At 43.7% G+C, this 23,199-nt stretch overlaps 1 protein-coding gene across 1 annotated transcript; it reads left to right on the top strand.

The window, feature by feature from the left end:
- Nucleotides 1-2,962: 2,962 nt before the first annotated feature.
- Nucleotides 2,963-10,513, top strand: LOC308411359 (serine protease 27-like; the record flags this gene model as incomplete). The annotated part of the gene is made up of 8 exons (XM_080905242.1): nucleotides 2,963-3,017; nucleotides 5,376-5,396; nucleotides 5,585-5,747; nucleotides 5,930-6,198; nucleotides 9,489-9,634; nucleotides 9,721-10,114; nucleotides 10,244-10,412; nucleotides 10,510-10,513. 8 exons carry the CDS (start codon nucleotides 2,963-2,965, stop codon nucleotides 10,511-10,513), a joined length of 1,221 nt encoding a protein of 406 aa, XP_080761368.1.
- Nucleotides 10,514-23,199: the final 12,686 nt, after the last annotated feature.

Genomic DNA, 23,199 nt, shown 5'->3' with positions numbered 1-23,199 from the left:
ACGAAGAATCATGAAGTCACAGAGCAGGGTTTTTTTTCCAAAACAAGTTAAATCAGCTGTTTAATCAAAGGGCTTCTGATGGTTTGTATTTATAAGGAGGAGGAAAATCACAGGTGTCTCAGTTCCATCCAGTATTCCAGTAATCCACACCAGCAAGCACAATGCCACCACCCTGGATCAGCTGAACTGTATTGATATTATCAGTAACACCTAAAAAGATTACAGTATAAATGAGGAAAAAACTGTGTTTGAACCCACATTATGAACCATTACACTGTTAAGGCTAATTAGTAAGATGTAGCTATGCCAAATCTGCTTGAGATTAGCAGAACAGAGGTAATATGAACACAATATATGTTACGCACACCAGTACTGAAAACTAAAGGCATCACAATTGGCAGAGGCAAATCATGCGGCGAGAGAGAGAGAGAAGTGGACCCAAGAGCTGGCACTGGTTACCCCGAGTGAGTGTATTTACAAGTGAGGGGTTACAAACAGAAGCAGGGGTGGCATGAACAGAAACTAAGGAAAACCTAAACTGGGAAAACTGAGAAACATGAAACTAAACCTGAAAAGCGAGGAGACTGAGGGTTGAGGTAACACAGGGCATGACAAACAGATGCTCGGACAAAGAGCAGAGATAAACACACACAAAAGGGGTGTCCAAATTCATAGGCTGCATCCTCCTGAGCTCCCGTCCTTCGGGGTCTACATGGGCAGGGGTCCTCAGAAGGTCGGATAGACCGGAAGTAAACGGCTGTGAAATTGGACGGTCGAGCCTTCAGATTTGCGTCACCGCTGTGTCGGTGGAGTTTAATAAACTCGTCCGTCTGCTCCTTGCTGTCTAAAATATAAAAGTACACTGACATATATTCTCGACGTTCTCACACTTCTGTTTAATCAGTTTTCTGTTTGACGTTTATTCAGCTGTGTGAAAATCCCGGAGGAACCCACCCGAGGGATTAATAAAGTTTTATTTTATCTAATCTAATCTAATAACTTTGATCTCAGCCACACTGATTTACTCACGAACAAACAAAGCAAGCCAAAACAATAAAAACACAAACCAGCACAAACGTTCGTCATAAATTTTGTTTGATTCCGTTAATGTGTGTGTGTGTGTGTGTGTGTGGGGGGGGGGGGGGGGGGGGGGGGGCTGTTGACCTCTAGAAATTTTTGTTGATATCTTTAAAGTGAAAGCGGCACAAACAAAAAAATTTGCAGCATAAACCAGCACAAGTGTTTGATACCACTTTTGTTGGATTTGAAGAAGGCGGGGGGCCAACTTCACTCACATCTCTAGTGTGACCCTCGAGCTCCCGGTCAGCTGTCGAGCTGGTGGGTAACAGACGTCTCTGAAAACGTCAGAGCACTTTTGCAAATATGTGATGTCTTGATAAACAGAGCAGATATTTGAAGTTTGCACAGCTACTTTCTCACCTGAAAATATGTTAAAAGTTTATTTTGTGACCCAGAAAGATTAATAAGAGTAATATTAAAACTTAGTAGCTGCCGCCATTGTTGGAAACTGGAATTGGCTGGGCCGCGCTATGAATTCTGGGATATGGTGGACCATGAAGGACACACCCGACCCATCCTTCAAATCCGGGGAAAAGGAGGACGCATTTGTCGGCCGCATTCGGAGGAGTCAATGAATTTGGACAGCCTTCGGCGCGTCGCTGTGACGTAATCGGCCCACAAATGCGGCCTCAGGAGGATGCAGCCCATGAATTTGGACCCCCCCCCCCCCCCCCCAAATATACACACACAAGGTAACAAGGAAATGGCACACAGGAGGGAGACACAGCTAAACCTAATTAGACCAATCACTTATTATTTATATAGTATAACCATAGAAAATATAAATAATCTCTATTGTCTTTGTGACTCAAAGGTGTCTTCTTCATTTCCTTCTGAGAAAATCAGTTTTGTTCTCGTCTGCATAAGGGAAGTAACTGCACTCCTACTGAGCATGTGCAGAGTATTTAATATTGCCCTCAGTCTCCCCATGCCACCTCTACAAAATAAAGAAAACTGGAGCTATCACTGAGAAATAGAAGACTACACTTTCACGTTATATAACTGGCAGTGAACTCAGTTCATTTGTTCATTCGGGGAAACCTGGTGCAGTCTGACCGGTTTATTCCTGGGCAGGCTCATTGTTGGCACTTCCTATTGTGTCAGTCCCGCTGTCACTGCAGATAAATATGAAATGAATCTGTTTCCTTCACAGAACAGATGTGTTGTGTATCTTCATCTTGTGTATCTAGCTCATTCATTCACAAAAACCTGATTCAAATCATATGAAATAAGTGGATTTATCATACTGATGAGAGAAACAACCTGTCTTTGGATGGATGGGTGGAACAGAATCTTTTAACGAACACCAAAATGTTTGCTGTTTTTGTTACATTTTGTCTTTGACATAAAGAAAATAAATAAAGAAACTGATGTTGCTGGGTGATAAAAGTATATCTTTTGTAGAAACTGCAATCTGAGATATGAGACTGCACATTGGTCTCAGGGAGAATTCGATGGCAGTCAGTAGGAAGACTTTAAACATGAAGAAGAGGAAGCAGCTAAAATAAGAGATGGAGAGCTCTGGGTGGTAAGAAAAAGTTACCAGATAGCTGGGAAAGCACTGAGGGAAACATCCAAGAAGGTGTTTGGTGTACTGAAGAAGACTTGGTGTTGGAATGAGGAAGTACAGGAAAGCATTCAGATGAAGAGAGAAGAAGTGGGATAGTCAGGGAGCTGAAGGACATAGACAGGACTGCTGGAAAGGATTAATAAAAACGTTCAACATTGCTGCCTGAAAGCTGAAATGGTGAGCTGCAGTGAGGTGTTGGGTGTGTCGTCAGACAGGTGTCTGAGAGAGGTGTGCTTAATGCAGACAGAGAGGAGGAGGAGAGAGGAAGGTTATTTATGCCTCAGCAGGTCTGGATGTTTGGATCTTACAGCGATGGCTTTCTACAAAGTGATGTGTTTGGCTGCTGGGCTGATGCTCCTGACCCAAGGTAAGAGCTCTCTGCACACACCTGCATCAGGTACGACTCAGAGGGCCAAAACACTCAGGAGCACATCGCTTCACTTTAAAGTGACACTGCAGGAAATCCTGGAATTTAAAAATTCACTTTTCGAAGCAGGAGGGAATATCACACTGGGTGGACGAAGGGAAAATAATCAAATTAAGAAAGGCACTGGAAAAATGGAAAAGTGGAATAAAATCTCCCAAAGTCACATAACTGGCAATAACTGCACATCGAAATAAAAACTTTCCCCTCTTAATACCTGAAATTCCTTTTTATGTTCCTTTCAGTTTCTTTTTGGTTACTTCACCATATTTTCTAATATGGGTGGTATTCGTCAACACTTAGGACTTAGAACAGGTATTACAGTGTAAATATGTGGCTCACAGTCCTTTGTAGATTGTACATTCCAACACATTCATCCCAGCACGCAACATACCGACGGCTGTGACAATTCATCCGTATGTTATGCGTTGGGAGGTACGGAGCCCCGCAGGGGACATGGGAGAAAAAAAATTAAGACAGACTTTTGCGAGATCTCACAAAAGTTTTGCGAGAGCTCGCAAAACTAACTCGGGATCTCGCGAAACTTTTTCAAGATCTCGCAAAAGTTGAATTCCAACAATGGCGGCAGCTACTTAGTTGTAATATTACTCTTTCTGGGTCACAAAATACACTTTTAAGATATTTTGAAGCATAATTGTAGTTGTGTAAACGTCAGATATCAGCTCGGTTTACAAGACATCACATATTTGCAAAAGTGCTCCGACGTTTTCGGAGATCTGACACCCACCATCTCGAAGCTGACGGGAGGTCGATACCTACTACAGCCGCGAGGAACACCGCTCTCCCGGCACATCGTGCCTCGACCTCTGGGTCGGCTTCGAGTTGGCGGCCTCCGAAGAATGCAGCTAAAATTTTTGCGAGATCCCGAGTTTGTTGTTAATTTTTTTTTTCTCCCATGTCCCTTGTGGGGATCCGTAAGGAGGCATGAGAGCGGGTTGGAATGAATCTATAGATGGGTTTTACGTGTGGCATGAAAATCAACCTAATAAAGCATTATGTACTTTTGATCATGAATCACTTTGGAAAACACTTTGTGATAGGGTTCAGGTTGTGGTTAAGGTTGGGGCTGGAATGGACGCTAGAGCCTCTTCCCTAAGCATGTCTTCTATTCGATTCAATTGAGAAACCAGAGTGTTTCATGAGGATGTGGAAAGGTACCTTTTGCACTGCTATGAGACGCCTAACGGCGTGACAAATATGTTGTGAGTTGGATATTCAAAAGTTACTTTTGTTGGTGATAACAAAATCAGAATTTTCTTTATATGTCATCAAATCATCAAAATCTTAAACCTTAGCCCTGCGGTGTAACTAAGATCACCTGGTCCAGCCCTAACTATATGCTGTAGCAAAAAGGAAAGTTTGAAGCCTAATCTTGAAAGTAGAGATAGTGTCTGTCTCCTGAATCCAAACTGGAAGCTGGTTCCACAGAAGAGGGGCCTGAAAACTGAAGGCTCTGCCTCCCATTCTACTTTTAAATACTCTAGGAACAACAAGTAGGCCTGCAGAGCGAGAGCGAAGTGCTCTAATAGGGTGATATGGTACTACAAGGTCATTAAGATAAGATGGGGCCTGATTATTTAAGAGCTTGTATGTGAGGAGCAGGATTTTTTTTACAGTTCATTGCAGTCGTCCAGCCTGGAAGTAATAAATGCATGAACTAGTTTTTCAGCGTCACTCTGAGACAGGATATTTCTAATGCTTCTCTTGCACATGAATGAAGGAAGTCACTTTATTTGGTACAATTATGTAGGCTTCAGTAAACATAACTTTAAAATACCATAGCAAGAATGTGAAGACATGTTCATGTTCATGGGGAAGTTAAGGTTCTCATGACTTATGGATAAATATTACTAATGCATTAGTATCATTACTAATATTTATCCACTCATGGGACAAATGAGAATAATTACTACAGCTGAGGTGATGTTGGACACCTACCTTTGGAAAACTATATTTTGATTGCGTGCATCTGTTTGTGTCGTGTTTGAATGTGAACCTTTAACTGAAGTCAGTGTTGTGTTTCTTTAAATTTCTGTGTCATACTCTCCTCTGACCCTGAGATGGATGAATGAACATAACACTGTCAGCCTCTGCAGTAATGTAGTAGTGGTATTAGTAGAACAACATCCACTGTGTGCACAGGCTGTAAACATTTTTATTTCTGCTCTAACGTTTTAATATGGGAGTCTGTGGGGACTGACTCTCTGCTGGAGCCTCTGCTGGATGCTTTCAGCTAACCACAGCCAGTCAATTTTACCACTATTGTTTTCTGTGTTTCAGAGTCTGAGTCACAGCTGGGTGGTAAGAAAAAGCTTCTTTGTGTAATGATTTAGTTTTATGTGTAATAAATCTTTTGTTTCATATGAATATTAGTTTGTGAGTGAACTGTAGACTCCAGGATCACTGTGTCCTCACTCAGCAGTTTGTAGTGCTGAGAGTTTACAGCTCCTACAGTAATGCTCACTCTGTGTTTTAATGTCGGTCTTCAGTTTGTGGTAAGGCGTCTCTGAACACCAGGATTGTAGGAGGACAGGTGGCCCCTGTTGGCAGCTGGCCCTGGCAGGTCAGTCTGCAAAGATTTGGGTCCCACTTCTGTGGAGGATCCCTCATTAACAGTCAGTGGGTGCTGACTGCTGCTCACTGCTTTCAAACGTGAGTAATGAGGCTGAAGCTGCACTCTAAACAAGATTTAGTGGAATAAAGACATTATGAAAACTCCCCATCAGGGGACCAGGGGTGTAACACGATAAATAGCTAACAGGGCAGAAAGTCAAAGATGTCATTTCATTTTAACAATCACAATAACTGTGCATCGTTTTGTTTCCTGATCTCAGCATTACTGCAAGCGGTCTGACTGTGAATCTGGGCCGTCAGAGTCTACAGGGATCTAATCCCAATGCAGTGTCTCGAACAGTAACACAGATCATCAAACATCCAAACTACAACTCTGGTACCAACGACAACGACGTCTGCCTGCTGAGGCTCTCCTCACCGGTGACCTTCAACAACTACATTTCTCCCGTCTGCCTGGCAGCTTCAGACAGCATCTTCTACAGCGGTGTTAACAGCTGGGTCACCGGCTGGGGCAACATTGGAGAAGGAGGTGGGTCATAAAGACACCAGATTGGTTTTAGAGTAAAGTTGATTATAATGCAGGGAATAAGAGTGCTGTCTCAGAAATATTTAGAGCAATATAATTCTTCTTCTGTGAGCTAAAGAGATTCTGATGACTGCAAACACATTATTTTTAAAATGTTTCATTTTTAAATTTGAATTGTGCCTTCAATAGAAAATAATGGCTAGAACAAACCGTCTGATGCCATCTGTATCTCAACGTCTTGGTATCTTTTCAGGCATCTTGTTGCCATAAATTCTTTGGCCTCTCGTTCAGAGAGGTAATCTTGTATTCTCTGGTTCCAGATGTTCTTCAGCTGTAAGAAGGCTTTTGCTTTGTCTGTTCTCCCAACTTTTAATGACACTCCCAATGTAAGGGAAGGAATCCATGTCTGTGTTACTACTTCTGAGACAGCTATATTTATTTCCATGATCTTGATTTTCTCTTTGCAGATGTTAAGTCTTACTTATGCAGAAACAGCTGCAAGCTTGCTTGTCTTATCTTTTTATTGCCAGGTAGCACTGCCCATCACTTTTCAAGTTTTTCCTGCTTACTGAATACATTTTATATTCAAATGTAAGCAACTTAGAAATGATATGCAGCAAGTCATTGTGTGGTGAGTTGTGTACCAGTCTTCAACAAAAGTCTTCCAACTCTGCCAGGCTCCACTTTGCCTTGTCGCATTTCTCCTTGTTTACAATGTCTTCATGAAACATTTCTCCATGTTGGTCATTGACATTTTTATGTTCATGCATCTATAAATTGTCCTGGCTGGCAAGGCAGGCTATGTGGAGGTGAGGTGAGGACCCGTGCAGGCAGAGGTTGTGATGAGAACGAGCTTTATTTACAAGAAGTGCAGGATTCAACAGGAGCGGAGATAGTAAACACAGGGAACTAAGAAAACTCTAAACCGGGAAACTGATGAAACCAAACTGAAACTTGAATCCAGGGAGAAATCAGAGCTGACGAAACGAGGACGCAAAGACATATGACACATACCTTCAAAGTAAAACAGGAAGTTTGTTTGTGTGTGTGTGTGTGTGTGTGTGTGTGTGTGTGTGTGTGCGCGTGCGTGCGTGCATGCATGTGCGTGCGTGTGTGTGTGCGTGTGTGCAAGTTACAATTTTTTTTGTTAAGGTCTGTTTACAGATACAAAGCAAAAACTGGACGTGCCCTCGCTTGTGTGTGGGTTTCAACAAGTATGAATTTAGCCCCGATTTTTCTTCCCTTCAGCTGATTGGTCAATGTGATGTCAATCACAAATTTAACAGTCCAGTCAGAGAACAGATGGGTTTGCCGCTTTACTGAGCTTATTACTACAATTTATTTATGACCACAATTTGAGCCCATACAGTTCCACCTTTCCCCTCTAATTCCAGCCACTTACTAAAGTATGGAATACCACATTGGTGCCAGTTGGTCTGCCAGCCTCCCTGCTACTGCCGCCTGAACCCACTATCCCCTCTGCAGTGGAACCACAGACCACACCCTGCCACAGAGCATGTGATAATATTCTGGTGCTTTACAAGAACTACTGTCTGAAGACGGACAGACAAATAAGCTAAATTTTACCATGTGTGATTCACATTACTGTAAATTAGAGGTGTTTTATCCCACCGGCTTGCTCCTGAACAAAGTCAATCCGATACATGTTTCTGTAGTGTTAATGTTATGAAATGGCTGTGGCAGTCAGGATGTAGGACCCAAAATGTTGCAGTTGCAGAAAAAAAAACCTCTATAAACAATAAACTTGCAAAAACAAACCCAAACCAGGAACTAATACTAAACACAAAGATACTGGAGACAAGAGACTAGGGACAAGGACCACGGAGGGAAAGAAACGGAGGGAGATCAGGGGCGGTTACCCCTGTACTGGCAGACCGGGGTGGTAGTTCCAATTTTTAGCAAGGGGGACCGGAGGGTGTGTTCCAACTACAGGGGGATCACACTCCTCAGCCTCCCTGGGGAAAGTTTATGCCAGGGTGCTGGAACCTCGGATACAGGAAGAGCAATGCGGTTTTCATCCTGGTCACGGAACACTGGACCAGCTCTTTATCCTCTCAAGGATACTCGAGGGTGCATAGGTGTTTGCCCAACCAGTCTACATGTGTTTTGTGGACTTGGAGAAGGCATTCGACCGTGGCCCTCAGGGTGTCCTGTGGGGGCTGCTGCGGGAGTATAGGATGTCTGGTCCATTGCTACGGGTCATTCAATCCCTATACAACCGTTGCAAGAGCTTGGTTCGCATAGCCGGCAATAAGTTGGACTCGTTCCCAGTGGGTGATGGGCTTCTCCAGGGCTGCCCTTTGTCACCGATTCTGTTCATAACTTTTATGGATAGAATTTCTAGGTGCAGCCAAGTGGCGGAGGGCTTTCGCTTTGGTGGCCTCAGAATCTCAACTATGCTTTCCGCAGATATGTGGTTCTGTTGGCTTCAATGGGTAACGGCCTCCAGCTCGCGCTGGAATGGTTTGCAGCTGAGTGTGAAGCAGAGGAATTGAGGATCAGCACCTCCAAATCTGAGGCCATGGTTCTTATCCGGAAAAGGGTGAAGTGCCCACGCCAGGTCAGAGATGAGTTCCTGCCTCAAGTGGAGGAGTTTGAGTATCTCGGGGTCTCGCTGCATCAGTCCCTCGTGGTGAAGAACGAGCTGAGCTTAAAAGCAAAACTCTCAATTTACCGGTCGATCTACGTCCCTACTCTCACCTATGGTCACGACCGAAAGAATGAGAGAGCGGATACAAACGTTGGAAAGAGCTTCCTCCGAAGGGTGGCTGGCCTCTCCCTTAGAGATAGGGTGAGAAGTTCGGCCATCTGGGAGGGGCTCAGAGTAGAGCAGCTGCTGCTCCACATCGAAAGGAGCCAGCTGAGGTGGTTCGGGAATCTGACAAGGATGCCTCCTGGGCTCCTTATGGGGAGGTGTACCGGGCATGTGCCACCGGGAGGAGGCCCCAGGGCAGACGCACAACACGCTTGAGAGATTATATCTCTCGGCTGGCCTGGGAACGCCTTGGTGTTCCCCCAGAAAAGCTAGAGGAGGTGGCTGGGGAGAGGGAGGTCTGGGCTTCTCTGCTTAGGTATAAAGCGGAAGAAGATGGATGGATGGCTTTTAAAACATGAGGTTATTATAAAATGAGGTTGATACATGAGGAATCGTGGCTACAAGATCATTCTGGTACCAAACTTATGCTGACCACCTATATGTTCCACAAGCAGATAGGACAATAAATGTTGAACTTTTTGAGCAGATTTTTGTTTGATTTTTTTGTCCGTCTCAGTGCCCCTTCCTTCTCCACAAAACCTGATGGAGGTGGAGGTTCCTGTTGTGGGAAACAGGCAGTGTAACTGTGACTATGGAGTGGGATCAATCACTGACAACATGATCTGTGCCGGGTTAAGTGCAGGAGGAAAGGACTCCTGTCAGGTGATTGTTGTTACCTGTGTTTGGCACATTTTCACCTTCTACAGTTTCTTCTCCTCAGCTAACAGTAAATGTTTCTGCTCTCAAAGGGGGATTCAGGAGGTCCAATGGTGATCAAGCAGAGCGGTCGCTGGATTCAGGCGGGAGTCGTCAGTTTTGGGGAAGGTTGTGCCAGGCCGAATCTTCCAGGAGTCTACGCCAGAGTATCCCAGTACCAGACCTGGATCAGGAGCCAGATCTCCTCCAACCAGCCGGGCTTCATGACGTTCACGTCCACTGGGACCGACAGTGACCTCAGTGTCTCCTGCACAGGACTGACACCAGTGCCAACCACCACCACCCCTCCAACCACCACCACACCTTCAACCACCACTACCACACCTGCAACCACAATCCCCACCACAACAACCACAGTCCCTGCAACAACCACCAACAGAGCCGCCATCATTACAACAACCACGCGACCTTCGACCACTCCCCACTGTGAGTGTCCATCATGAAAGCACTTTATTAAAAAATGGTTTGGTCTAACCTACCTGACCTCAAGCTGATGGGTTCATGCGGTCCAAGTTTTTAAAATTTCTTTGTGTCTTCCTCTGTTTATTTTTTCAGCACTGGTCTGTGGACAAGCTCCAAGGAATTCTCGCAACATGGGGGGACCCTCAGTGGTGGCTGGTTCGTGGCCGTGGATGGCGAGCCTACAGAAGAATGGAAGTCACGTGTGTGATGGGTCTCTGGTGGCCTTGGACTCAGTGTTGAGCAACGCCAACTGCTTCTCAAGGTCAGTTGAAGTTTGGACAGACAATGATACAGTTCATCCTCTGGGGACTGAGTAAATGACATGACTTTCCCTCCACCACAGTCGTGTTCACGTCCAGTTGACATTGATGACACTGTGCATCAGTCAAATGCTGATTAGTTGACAAGTGGGCCAGAACCGGAAGAGACAAAGAGACAGTTGAGTTCACAAAAAGAGGCACAAGAAAATCATTAAAGATTTGAAAAAAATGCAGCATAAAGGGTACAGACAGCGGCTGCAGTGGATACTATTCATTGTTTTAAACCTTCAGTTTCACTTCAGCTCTTTGTAGAATTCTTCTCCATAGCTGGCTGACAGACCAACAACAGCACAAGCAAAAGTTGTACCACGGACCAGTTGTACCACATATTTACATTTTATGTTGAAACATATTTTCCCTATTTGACAGCGAAGATCTAAGAGGCAGAGCCAATACCAAGATGATTAGCTCAGGTGGAATTTAAAAAATCTGTCTACCGTCCAAAATGGTAGTGCTGGCTCTGATAATCACTATTAAAAACCTTTACTGGGACAAGACTGGCAGGAATCAAATCACCATCAAGCTCCAACATGATAAAGGGGGGTCCTGTTGTCCCTCTCTGGGGGGGACACTTGAATCTGGGACTTTCCACCATTTGACCTTAGAACTGAAGAAGCTTCTCGGATGAGAGATCTTCAAGCAACTTAAAGAAGTCCAGACACGTTTCTTTCCAAGCTCCTTAGACTACGATGACCTGGATGACTGAGAACCTTCACAGACAACATGAAGAAAAGTTTAGTTTGCAGCTGTTCAACACTGTTTGGATTACAACATGAAAAATCTAAAGTAAAGGTACAGAATTAAATTAAAAGCATAAACATGCAGATGAACAACCACCAATGGTGGTCAAAAAACATGGTGGAGATCTTTTTGAGACTGAACACTCTCTCTTTCCACTGAGTCAAAATTTTGTAAACAAACTTTATTCCACTGTGGATTAATCCACCAGTGAAAACTGTGCCCAAAAGACTGAAAATGTAACCATCCCTTTAAGGAAATGAGCGAGTCTTTAAAAATGAAAACTGAACACAGTCCCAGCAGATCAGATGATCTCAGTGCCAGCCCACATCACCTGATGGTGCCACACTTCCACACTTTCCACACATGTAGCTGCTCAGTCCAACACATGGTTAGCATTTAAGCTGATTCTGTGTTAAAACTAGTCCATGGGTACATTGTCATTTACAGTGCAACCTGATGTGCAGCTCTATAAAGATAAAGCAAGGCTTCGACTCAGATTGTTTTTTTCATCAGCAACATTTTCTGTGACGTGTTTTGTACTTTTTTCAAATTAAATCAAAGAGAAAAACTTCACCATTAACTGATTAGCTCTCTGGGTCTTCTAGTTAAATATATACCTCTTTAATTAGAACCAGGCCTGAATGTCACCAGGTTCAAATCTGTAAAACTTGGGTCCCATGAAGTTGAGTGTAAAGGTGTAGATCTTGTTTGAAGCTGATGAAGTTTATGTTTGTGTGCTTCGTTCCTCCCACAGCTCCCCTGTAGCGTCCGAGTGGACTGTCGTGTTGGGGCGTCTGAAGCTAAATGGATCCAACCCCTTTGAGGTGACGCTGAATGTGACAAATATCACTCTGAGCAACACGACCGGGACCAACATAGCCATCCTCCGTCTATCTGCCCAGCCCACCCTGACCGACTACATCCAGCCCATCTGCTTGGACAACGGGAGAACCTTCGCCGAGGGCTTGGCGTGCTGGGCGGCCGGTTGGAGTCCTGGAAGAGGAGGAGGTGAGTCAGCAACATGAAGGCTGACAGAGTTCTGCCCAGACTCTGCACCAGTCCATCTCTCAGATTACACATGTGGACCACTGCACTTACAGTTTCTTTAGTCAAACATCAGGATTTTCTTATCTTTCATGATGTTAGCTGAGGAAGTTATGCAGCAGTTTCAGACCTCGGTGGTAAACTGTGGGAACTCATCATCGAGTGAGAGCATCTGTACAGACGTGTTTGCACTGCAGCAGGTAAATGACTGGATTCTTCTTCTTATAACACTGTCTGCTGACATGTTGTTTATTCTGGACCGTGGATTTAGCTGCTCATCAGAGCCACGTGATGAATTTGGATAGTTTCATCATTTTCAATTTCCACAGGGCTTACAATGCTTGGAATCTTTATAAACATGTAAGAATTTCCAGCTTTGAAATCTCAGTCTTCATTATGGGCCAATTAGATTTAAGGCTAATTTAATTTAGTGCCATCCATCTTCATCCGCTTTATCCGGAGCCACCTCCTCCAGCTTATCCGGGGGAATACCAAGGCGTTCCCAGGCCAGCCGAGAGATATAATCTCTCCAGCGTGTCCTGGGTCTGCCCTGGAGCCTCCTCCCGGTGGGACATGCCTGGAACACCTCACCCAGGAGGCGCCCAGGGGGCATCCTTGTCAGATGCCCGAACCACCTCAGCTGGCTCCTTTCGATGTGGAGCAGCAGCTGCTCTACTCTGAGCCCCTCCCAGATGGCCGAACTTCTCACCCTATCTCTAAGGGAGAGGCCAGCCAGCCTTCGGAGGAAGCTCATTTCCAACGCTTGTATCCGCGATCTCGTTCTTTCGGTCACTACCCACAGCTCGTGGCCATAGGTGAGGGTAGGCACGTAGATCAACCGGTAAATTGAGAGCTTCGCTTTTACACTCAGCTCCCTCTTCACCACGACGGACCGGTGCAGCGTCCGCATCACTGCAGCCGCAGCACCAATCCGTCTGTCAAGAACTCTCCGTCTCTCCAAACTTCTCCCACACCCGAGTTTTTGCTTCAGCCACTTCCCGAGCCGCAATTTAGTGCCTTTGTATGTTTGTTTTAAGCCTAAATTTCTTATTAGAGTGAATGTATTCTGATTATTATTGTTGTTGTTGTTACAACTGTCTAAAATGTTTTTAACACCTAGTTGAATCTGGTCGTTTAGTTATAGGTAGTTAATATAATCTTGGTCCAAGGTTTTCACTGGGCAGGGATAGCTCAGTAGGTAGAGTGGTGGCCCCATGATCGGAAGGTTGGGGGTTCAACTCCACTGAACGGCTACCCTGAGGTACCCCTGAGCAAGGTACCGTCCCTACACGCTGCTCCCCGGGCGCTGCATTGGTGGCTGCCCACTGCTTCACTGGGTGAATGGGTTAAATGCAGAGGAACTATTTCCCTATGGGGACTAACACATACACATTACATTACACACATTCTAGTAAACAGAGTGTCTCAAACTCTGAAACACTAACTTTCCTGTCTGTTTGTTCAGGGTGATTCTGGCGGGCCGCTGATGTGTAAGCAGGGCGGCTCTTGGTTCCAGGCGGTCGTGTTAACAGCTCCAAGCTCCTCTGCCGGGAGAAGACGAAGCTCAGTCATGACCTTCACCAGACTGAGGACCTTTGACTCCTTCCTGTCTGAGACGGTCAAGTCACTCTTGTCTCCAGCCTTGAATATCACCAGTGCCAACTCCGCCAACCCCACCAATGTCTCCGTCACTACCACTACCAGCAGTACCTACACCACCACAATGGTTACCACTACTACTGACTCGAAAAGCGTGTTCAACAGCAGCGAGGGTCGTCCTGCTCACTCCTTCATCTTTGTCTTCTTCCATCTCCTCAGCTTCGCCTTTTGTCTCCAACTCTGCCTTTAGGGAACCCAAACTTGATTCACATGATGTGATGGACACAGATGAATGTGAACAAGCTTCGATGTTGAGACTTTACAGGTTTAGAGCTTTGCCTGTCAATCTTTGATCTGATTCTGCCTTGATTGGATTTCTACAGAGAGCTCAGTAATGATATTCTGGATAATCAAAACAGGCATTCATACATGAAATACTCCTGGATGAATCTTCAGCGCAAACATCATGACCCTCCGACAGAGAGGTCGACTTCAAATCCCAGAGGGCAGTACAGTGCCATCATCCAATCCAATCATTGGAGGGGGTTCTACTGATTACAATGAAAGTATTTTTTTTTAATATGCAAATGATTTATGTGCACTATGAGACATTCGTTGTGATGAATTCAGGCTCACGCTGTGCAGCCTGGAGAGTTGAGTTGAGTTCCTTCCACTGAGGAAGTTTTATTTACACAACCTCTGTAATCCCGATTTAGTTAATGAGCATAACACAGTGAGCTGAACAGATCAAATGACATGAAGGAATTACATTTGTCTATATTTAGTGGGGCCTTGTCCTTACACTGACCTCATTATGAGAAACTATAGACATTTAAGAAAAAGCAGATTAATGAAATGTGTTTCTGTACCTCTGAGGGACGACTACCTGGAGCCCAAGATTCAGGCTGGACTGGAAGAAATCCTCTAAATCTTGCACTGAACATAAAAATGTAGCCCAGCAGTTTAAACTTCATGTTTTTCTGAAACTGAACAGATCAGTAGGATATTTATCAGGTTTAGAGAAATATATTTGTGGATTTTTTCGAACACAGAGACAATGACCATCCCTACCTCATGTCCTGGGCCAATGTTAAGCACTTAATGCTCACAGAACCGAACTGTCTTTAAGGGCAGCACACATACTGACCTCTCTCTGGTATTGGATCTGTTATGGTGGCAGTAAAGTGAGTGATTATTGGAGAATGGTTGCAAGCTCTTTCACTGATTCTGCTGAAGTTCTACTTTATAATGTTATTTTTTTATTCTGGTGTAAATATCACTGAGATTAAAAAATGTCCTTTTCATGACTGACATGGGCAATGAAGCAACAAGGGTTTTATTTTAAAAAATGAACACCAGTTATCAGCGTCACATCTGCTAAAGCAGACAGCATGCAGCGACAAGGATGAGTACCCAAATAAGAGAAAGTAACTGATTTAATTGAAGGCGTGCCGTTTATTAAGACAGATCCACAAGAAAGGGAAAAAACATAAGTCTCAAACTAAACAGAGGAATGCCTAAACACAAAATAATAACCAGACCACTACAAAAACCTTGGAAAACATACACAATATATACACCAAGGGTAACGATGGAATCTGGTAAAGAGAAAAACAGAATACACTAACACAGCACACAGAACTATTACAATAAAACAGGAAACCACAGACTCACAAACAGAGGGAGCATGAGATGTAACTGGAAAACGAATAAATAAACATGGAGACAGAATTTAACCTACATAAGGGACATGACACACTCAGAAGGAACAGAACCATGACTAACAGTAAATCAAAGGATGTTAATAATCAAAAACATAACACTTGGTCACCAGACCCAGGGCCATGACCATCGGGTTACGGCTGTCTTTGGACAATGAACATAAAACATAAACACACAATAAAAAGTTTCACACAAATATCCAGATAACATGAAAAAAGATCAAAGCCTAGATTTATCCCATATTTGGGAAATTCTAACTGATCTTCGGAAAGCCTTGGAAAGCTGTTGAGACAGTATACAGCTGAGCATTATTTATTGTAAATAAATACAACTCAAACACACACAGGCCCAACATCAGCAGCTGACTGCAGGGCATGAAAAAGAGTCAAATTACACTTCGTTACGATCACGAGGTTTAATTTTCTGTCAGTTTTAGTATTTTATTTGATTACTATGTAAACAACGATGTGGGAGAAAGTTAATAAATGTTGGGAAAAACTAAAAAGCCAACACCGTCTTTGTCCTGTGGGAAATAACACAAACTGAATCGTGTGCAGTGTGAAAAGACAGCTTTCAGCGCCCCCTACTGGTGGATTTGTGCACATGCAGTGTTAGGCTTCTTTAATGAGAGAGATTCTGTTAAACTCTTACTCTACAAGGTTGGATGCATCAGTGATGAGCAGCTGGAGGAGAACGGAGCACTTGTGGATAATTCTGTGGAGCTGGGTGGTGCAGCCACAGACCATTTGTTAATTTTACAACATCAGAGGAATTTGACTTTGTCTGTGTTTTAATGTTACACCTGCCTGTTTTACACACCTGAGAGAATTCAGCCTGAAGTTTTAGACTGAGGGTGAAGTATCAGAGGTTATCTGTGACAGAAGGAGAGCAGCAAGAGGGAAGGTTTGAAGATGGCAGTGAGACCTGTTGTGAAGCACTGGAGTTGTGGAGGTCAAGCTAAAGTTAAGATGTTCACTGGCAGTGAGTGGGATGGAAATTCCTCCATCAGTGGGACAATTGAGAATCAAACAGGCTGGGATGGATTGAGCATGTGTAGAGGAGGGAGGGTGGTTAACTTGACAAAAGATGATAAAGATGGAGCTGCCAGGCAGGAGGACAAGAGGAAGACCTCAGAGGTGATGCGGAGGTCGGCCACTCAGGACCAAAATGTTGCTGTTTTGGTGCTTTCTATCAGCTTTTGCGATTTCTGAGCCACATGGACACCAGAACAAGCAGTGTTCAAGTATACAAATAGTAAACACTCCTAAATTACAATCATGATACAAAACCTAACCAGGAACTGCTGCCTTCTGAGTAGGAGGATGTAGGTAACACCATGCTGCAGATGAGCTGCATACAGGGCTGGACTGGGACAAAAAAATCGGCCCGGGCATTTTGACTAGAGACCGGCCGCCATTATAGGAAAAACCATAAAGCCTTTGAATGAAAACAAACGCTGTTGTGACAGTGATGTTCACTGTTTTCGTGGTATATATGCATCAATCTATCAATCGTTTGTTGTAAGATTCAGATAATTATTTAATAAAAGCTGGAAATTTTAAATGAGAATAACAAAGAAACTGAAAACGGAGATTTTTTTAAAACTCCTTTTTTGCGTTTACGTGTGGACGAGGAATACAGAGTTGGTCACGCAGCGTCAAAGGTATGTGCCTTTATTCACGACACGCTGTGGCCGCGTTATTGTTTACATGAGATGAATTGCAGAATGGCAGATAGAGACAAAATACTGTTAATCTGACTGTCTGCAGGTTTTACACGCAGTTACTGTCCCTCCATTTAGAAAGGCAGAGGCGTCACGGTGTGATTATTTTACTGTATGTGTAATAATATTCAACGTTGCTATCAATGCATTTTTCAAAAAATGCCTCTCTGTGCAAAGTGGGTCCAAAAACACCCATATGGAAAAGATATATATAAATCTTATAAAGTTTTTATCTGTCTTGTATGAAACTTGTCTGAAAAGAATACAAGAGTGAAACCACATATAAGATCCCTTGAAAAATTATACAATGAAACTTGTATGTTTTGGATACTTACTAAAAAAAATATATGAAAGTAATGAGAAAGTGGCCACTTTCACGAGTAAATCATATATGTTTTTACTATTTCTTTTCCATATGGGCATGAACAGCTGTGGGATCCTGTTTGTCCGTGAAAACCAGTTCTGCAGGAGACCTACCTCGGCACTTGTGCAGGTGAAGCCAAAGGGAAGATTTGCTTCACCATATTTTCCAGTCTTTGGCTTAGATATATTCATTCAGCGATGCTTCATCTCCTGCTTTGCATTTCTGTGGGCGCACTGTGCTAGCAGTGTTCAAGCGTTTTGTTTTTTCTCCCCCCCCCCCCCCCCCCTTTCCATACCCCCCCCCCCCCCCCCCCCCCCCCCCCACACACACACACACACACACACACACTTTGGGAAGGTCTGAGTTAGACTATTATTAAAAATTCTCTGCTGTGTAAATTTGAAAGGAAAACAGGAACTGAATTATGTAAATCATTGGAAAACAAAAAACGCTGTACACTCCACAGAGTGTGAAAGTTTGGGTGAGGTTGGTGTTCACTGATTGACAGATTAGTATCAGAATAATATCAGCATGCAGGAACGTTGACAGGTGACATTCACCTGATGGTGTTCTGCCGTTGTTCTTCCTGTGCAGGTCAGCTGAAGTCTTCATTATAATCTGGGACTGTAAATTGCGCAAAATTAAATGTTCTGGCCACCTCCGTTATTTTTATGTGGACTTTACTAACTGTAAAAAGTATAATATCACTGCAGATCTAACATCTAAGTGAACAAACGACAGGGCAAATTATAATTGCCACAATGAAACTGAACTACATTTGATTAGGTGACATCAGAAAAACGCACTTCTTACATCGATCTAATGAACGTTAGTAAAAAGTGTCCAAGGGGGGACAGAGGGGTGATTGGAGGAGACTTTAATGGGCATGTAAGTGAAGGAGACAGAAGGAAGAATGTGACTAGCCAGCATTAGATGGTATTGTGTAGTATTACTTTAAAAATCAAGACTAGGAAGCAGCTGAAGGCAAGGACTGAATGCTTGACGTTAAAGAAGGAAGAAGGTTGCACCGAGTTCAGGTTCTGTGTTGTAGGGAACAGATACCAGGTAGCTGGAGAGTGCAGCTGCACTGCTGAGGGAAACTGCCAAGAAGGCGTTTGGTGAATCCTCCACACAGAGGAAAGCGAGCAGGGAGACTTAGTGGTGGAATGAGGACATACAAGAAAGTATACGAAGGAAGAGGCTAATGAAGAAAAAGAAGGGTAATCAGGGAGATGAAGGAAGTAGGCAGGACAAGGTAAATGAAATGAATGAAAGGGAAGGTTTACAAGATGGTAGTGACACCTGCTGTGATGTATGGCTTGGAGACAGTGGCCATGAGAAAAAGGCAGGATCAGAAATGAATCCATCATAGAGACAGCAGAGAGGCAGCGATGGCTCGAGCATGTGCAGAGGATGGAGGGTGGATATACTGGACAAAAGGGTGAAGATGGAGGTGCTGGGCAGGAAGAGAAGAGGAAGATCTCAGAGAAGATTCATGAATGTACTTAAGGAGGACATGCAGAGGGTTGGTGTGACAGAGGAGGATGCTGGGTTTTAGTTTCTGACCCAAACCAAAATCAGGGAGTCCATCAGGGTTTTGGAAATAGAAAAGGTTGCTTTAAGTGAAGTCATGATTGCTCAGCTCCACCTTTTTCATGTCACCCATATTAGATTCTTTGCTTTGTCACTGTATTTCCTGGCAGCTTATCACCTCTTAAGTCCTACTCGAGACTGAGATAAAGACTGAGAGCGTTTAGTGTGATGCCTTTTTAGTCAGAAGTCTGATGGCTTTTTGTTTGTGGTCTGACGTTTGAGGCTGAGAATAAATGCACACTGTTAAATATCAACACTTCACTGTTCTTTTGATTCCTCATAGGCATCTGATGGAAGACAACACACTGCTCAGTAGACCATTTTACACTTTATTCTCTCACAAAATCACTTCTACAAGGGAGATGCGTCCTGAATGACACTCTGCGTGGATCTGGTGATGGCGGTGTGCCCCTAACAACAGTGTTACACAGGCATTCAGTAGTCACGTTGCACAGCGCACTCAGAGGTTATTGTCTATTAGCTGCACAACATCTTTTCTCAGCTCTGGCGAGGCTGTGACCTTTCCCTACTCCCTTCCAGTAAATTTCTACTGGCAGATGGTTCCCTGTTATCAACTCCTGCAGACAAGCGTGGGTGAGGGTCTCCAACAATCTACCACTAAAGGACACGTAGTCTAAGGCCTTTATTATCAGGGCCGTGTCCACTTAATACTACGCTATATAATTATATGACACTTATTAATATAAAGCATAGCTTTGAGGCACTGAGTGTGAATGAGTGGATGACTGGGTGTGTAAAGCACTTTGGGGTCCCTAGGGGGGACTAGTAAAAGCGCTACACAAATACAGGCCATTTAACATTTACATTTATATTATTCAGCTTTTAAAATACTTCAGTCTGTAGCAGGATTTTGGTTTCATGATGTAAAATTAATAATTAATTCTAAAAATAAGTTACTCATCAGTAAAAAGGTTGCTGCCTGAAAGCCGAAATTCCTGTTTAATACAACATGTTTGATGTGAGGAAGATCAGGTGACCCGCATTGAAGCGTTGGGTGTGTCGCCAGACAGGAAACTGAGAGGTGTGTTTAATGCAGACAAAAAGGAGGCCAGAGGGAGGGTATTTAAGCCTCAGCAGGTCTGGAGGTTTGGATCTTACAGCGATGGCTTTCTACAAAGTGATGTGTTTGGCTGCTGGGCTGATGCTCCTGACCCAAGGTAAGAGCTCTCTGCACACACCTGCATCAGGTACGACTCAGAGGGCGAAAACACTCAGGAGCACAGCGCTTCACTTTAAAGTGGTACTGCAGGAAGTAACACAGCAGGAAAAGGAGGACTGGTGGTTTATTTTAGCTTCATCTTTATCTTGATGATGAAAGCTTAAACACAGATTAATATGACGATCTGTTTGGTTTGGGGAGCAGCTGAGAGGCTGAACTGCTCTCCATCAATCAGCGTCTGTATAATAATAATGGATTGGATTTATATAGCGCTTTTCAAGGCACCCAAAGCGCTTTACAATGCCACTATTCATTCACTCTCACATTCACACACTGGTGGAGGCAGCTACAGTTGTAGCCACAGCTGCCCTGGGGCAGACTGACAGAAGCGAGGCTGCCATATCGCGCCATCGGCCCCTCTGGCCAACACCAGTAGGTGAAGTGTCTTGCCCAAGGACACAACGACCAGGACAGAGAGCCCAGGGATCGAACCAGCGACCTTCCGGTTACAGATGTGCTTCCCAACCAAGGTCGCCCCTGTATCACAGTTATTAGAGCTGCTTTATTTTATTTTAGCTTTGATTCAGTTTTTAACTTTCATTTTCAATTCAATTTATTTTTTGATGATTTAATCAGTCAGTTTTGAGTCATACACAGAGATTTATTCATGAGGGTGTACATGTTTAAAAAAAACTAAAAACGTTTATTAATGATTATTTGATGGTTGTTTATAACTTTTCTATCGAACAATGGAGTAATTGTGGAGAGTGGAAAATGAAAGCAAAACTATAAAAACACTGAGTAGCTGAGATGAGAACACGCACAAACATAAACACACAAAAAGATCAGAAAACTTTAAAGAAAAGAGTTCACTGATCTTTGTCAGAAAACAACTACATGATAACAATCCTCTCAGAAGAGGAAAGCTCGCCAATCGAAAATGATAATGGTGTAAATGGTAACCACATACAAACACACACACAACTAGCTACAGAAATTGCATTTAACAGATGAAGGAAGCGCCCACTGGAGCCTTTGACTGCTTTGCATGGTTAACCACGACTGTAAAACTGGGGAAAACGAAACATAACACATAAATATATGTTAATATTTATATAAAAATATATATAAAGATTCTTCATAATACATTCAATTTATTAACATCTTACTGAAAAATTAGAACACTTGAAATTAACAGGCTGGCTTACTTAGAATAGCACCTTCAAACTAGCCAAATAAAAAAAGCAGAAAACAAACTCTTGGAAATACAGTCAAAAACTAACCACGAATAATAAATGAACTACTTACAGACACATGTGTCCACGGCACAAGCATAAGGAAGCAGCGTACTGGTCACATAATCAAGATTTTAAATGACACCTATTTTTCTGAAAAACAGCACAGTTATCTCAGACTGTATGGAAGCATCACACAGACACATTACTTTCCTGTTCAGTAACACCCAATCAAAATCCTAGAATGTTTCAAATGCAGGTTTGACAGGTTTGTGAGTGTACACTTTATCCAAAACCTAGTGACGGTTTACTCATGTTTACCACCGGGTGGCTGTAGCTCAGGAGGTAGACCAGCTCACCAACTGGTCAGAAGGTTAGTGGTTTGATCCCTGGCTCCTTCAGTCCACATGTCAAGAGTGTGAATGTGTGTGAATGTAGTTAGGAAGCACTCAGTGTAGAGAAAGTGTGTGATTGGGTGAATGTGGTATGTTGTACAGAGCACTTTAAGTAATCCGGGAGAGTAGAAAAATGCTATATAAGAGTCAGTCCATTCACTGTCTGAACATGTGTCATGTTACTTTTGCACTGTTTTGCATATTCTGACACGTGTTGTTATTACATGGCTTGATTAAGGTACACATTATTCTGACATCTGGGGCCAGAGCTGAAACTGGTCAGGGCCAGCACAGTTTGTCTACAACTGGCCCGTGGCTGTGCACAACTTACACATGGCCCACGTATCGCAAACAATGACGGCCCTTTGGTGGTCCAGATCAGGTTTGCCAGAGGTAGTCCACAGATGGGCCAGCACAGGACCACCAGTGTGTCTGCAAATGGCCTTGTGCTGACCCATGTGTGGGCCGTCATTCTTTGCGGTGTATGGGCCAGATCCGGGCCATACCAATTTTGCTATGTGGGTTGGAGGGTCTGTTAGTACAGTAACCTCACAGCAGCTGTGTTATTGATCAGATTATGTCATTAAAAATGCTCCAACAGCCCAGAGGTCGAGTTCAGGTAAAGCCAAACAGACAGCTAGCAGCTACAGCCCCTCCCCAAGGGGACTGACTCACTGCTGGATGCTTTTAGCTAACCACAGATATTGACTATTGACTGACCCACTGGAAAAACTAGTCCATGCATTCATCTTTAGTAGGCTTGATTACTGTAACAGCATCTTTACAGGTCTACCTAAAAAATCAGTCAGACAACTACAGCTCATTCAGAACTCTGCTGCTCGAGTCCTCACTAAGACCAAAAAAGTGGACCACATCAGTCCAGCTCTGAGGTCCTTACACTGGCTGCCTGTCCGTCAGAGGATAGACTTTAAAGTTCTGATGCTGGTCTATAAAGCTCTGAATGGTTTAGGACCAAAATACATCAGTGACCTCCTGACCCAGTATGAACCTTCCAGATCCCTCAGGTCATCTGGATCCGGTCTTTTATCAGTTCCCAGAGTCAGAACCAGACACGGAGAAGCTGCATTCAGCTTTTATGCTCCTTATATCTGGAACAAACTCCCAGAAAGCCT

The sequence above is a fragment of the Rhamphochromis sp. 'chilingali' genome, assembly GCF_963969265.1.
Source record: "Rhamphochromis sp. 'chilingali' genome assembly, chromosome: 15".
NCBI classification, from domain to species: Eukaryota; Metazoa; Chordata; class Actinopteri; order Cichliformes; family Cichlidae; genus Rhamphochromis; species Rhamphochromis sp. 'chilingali'.
This window is presented reverse-complemented; position numbering and strand designations above follow the sequence as displayed.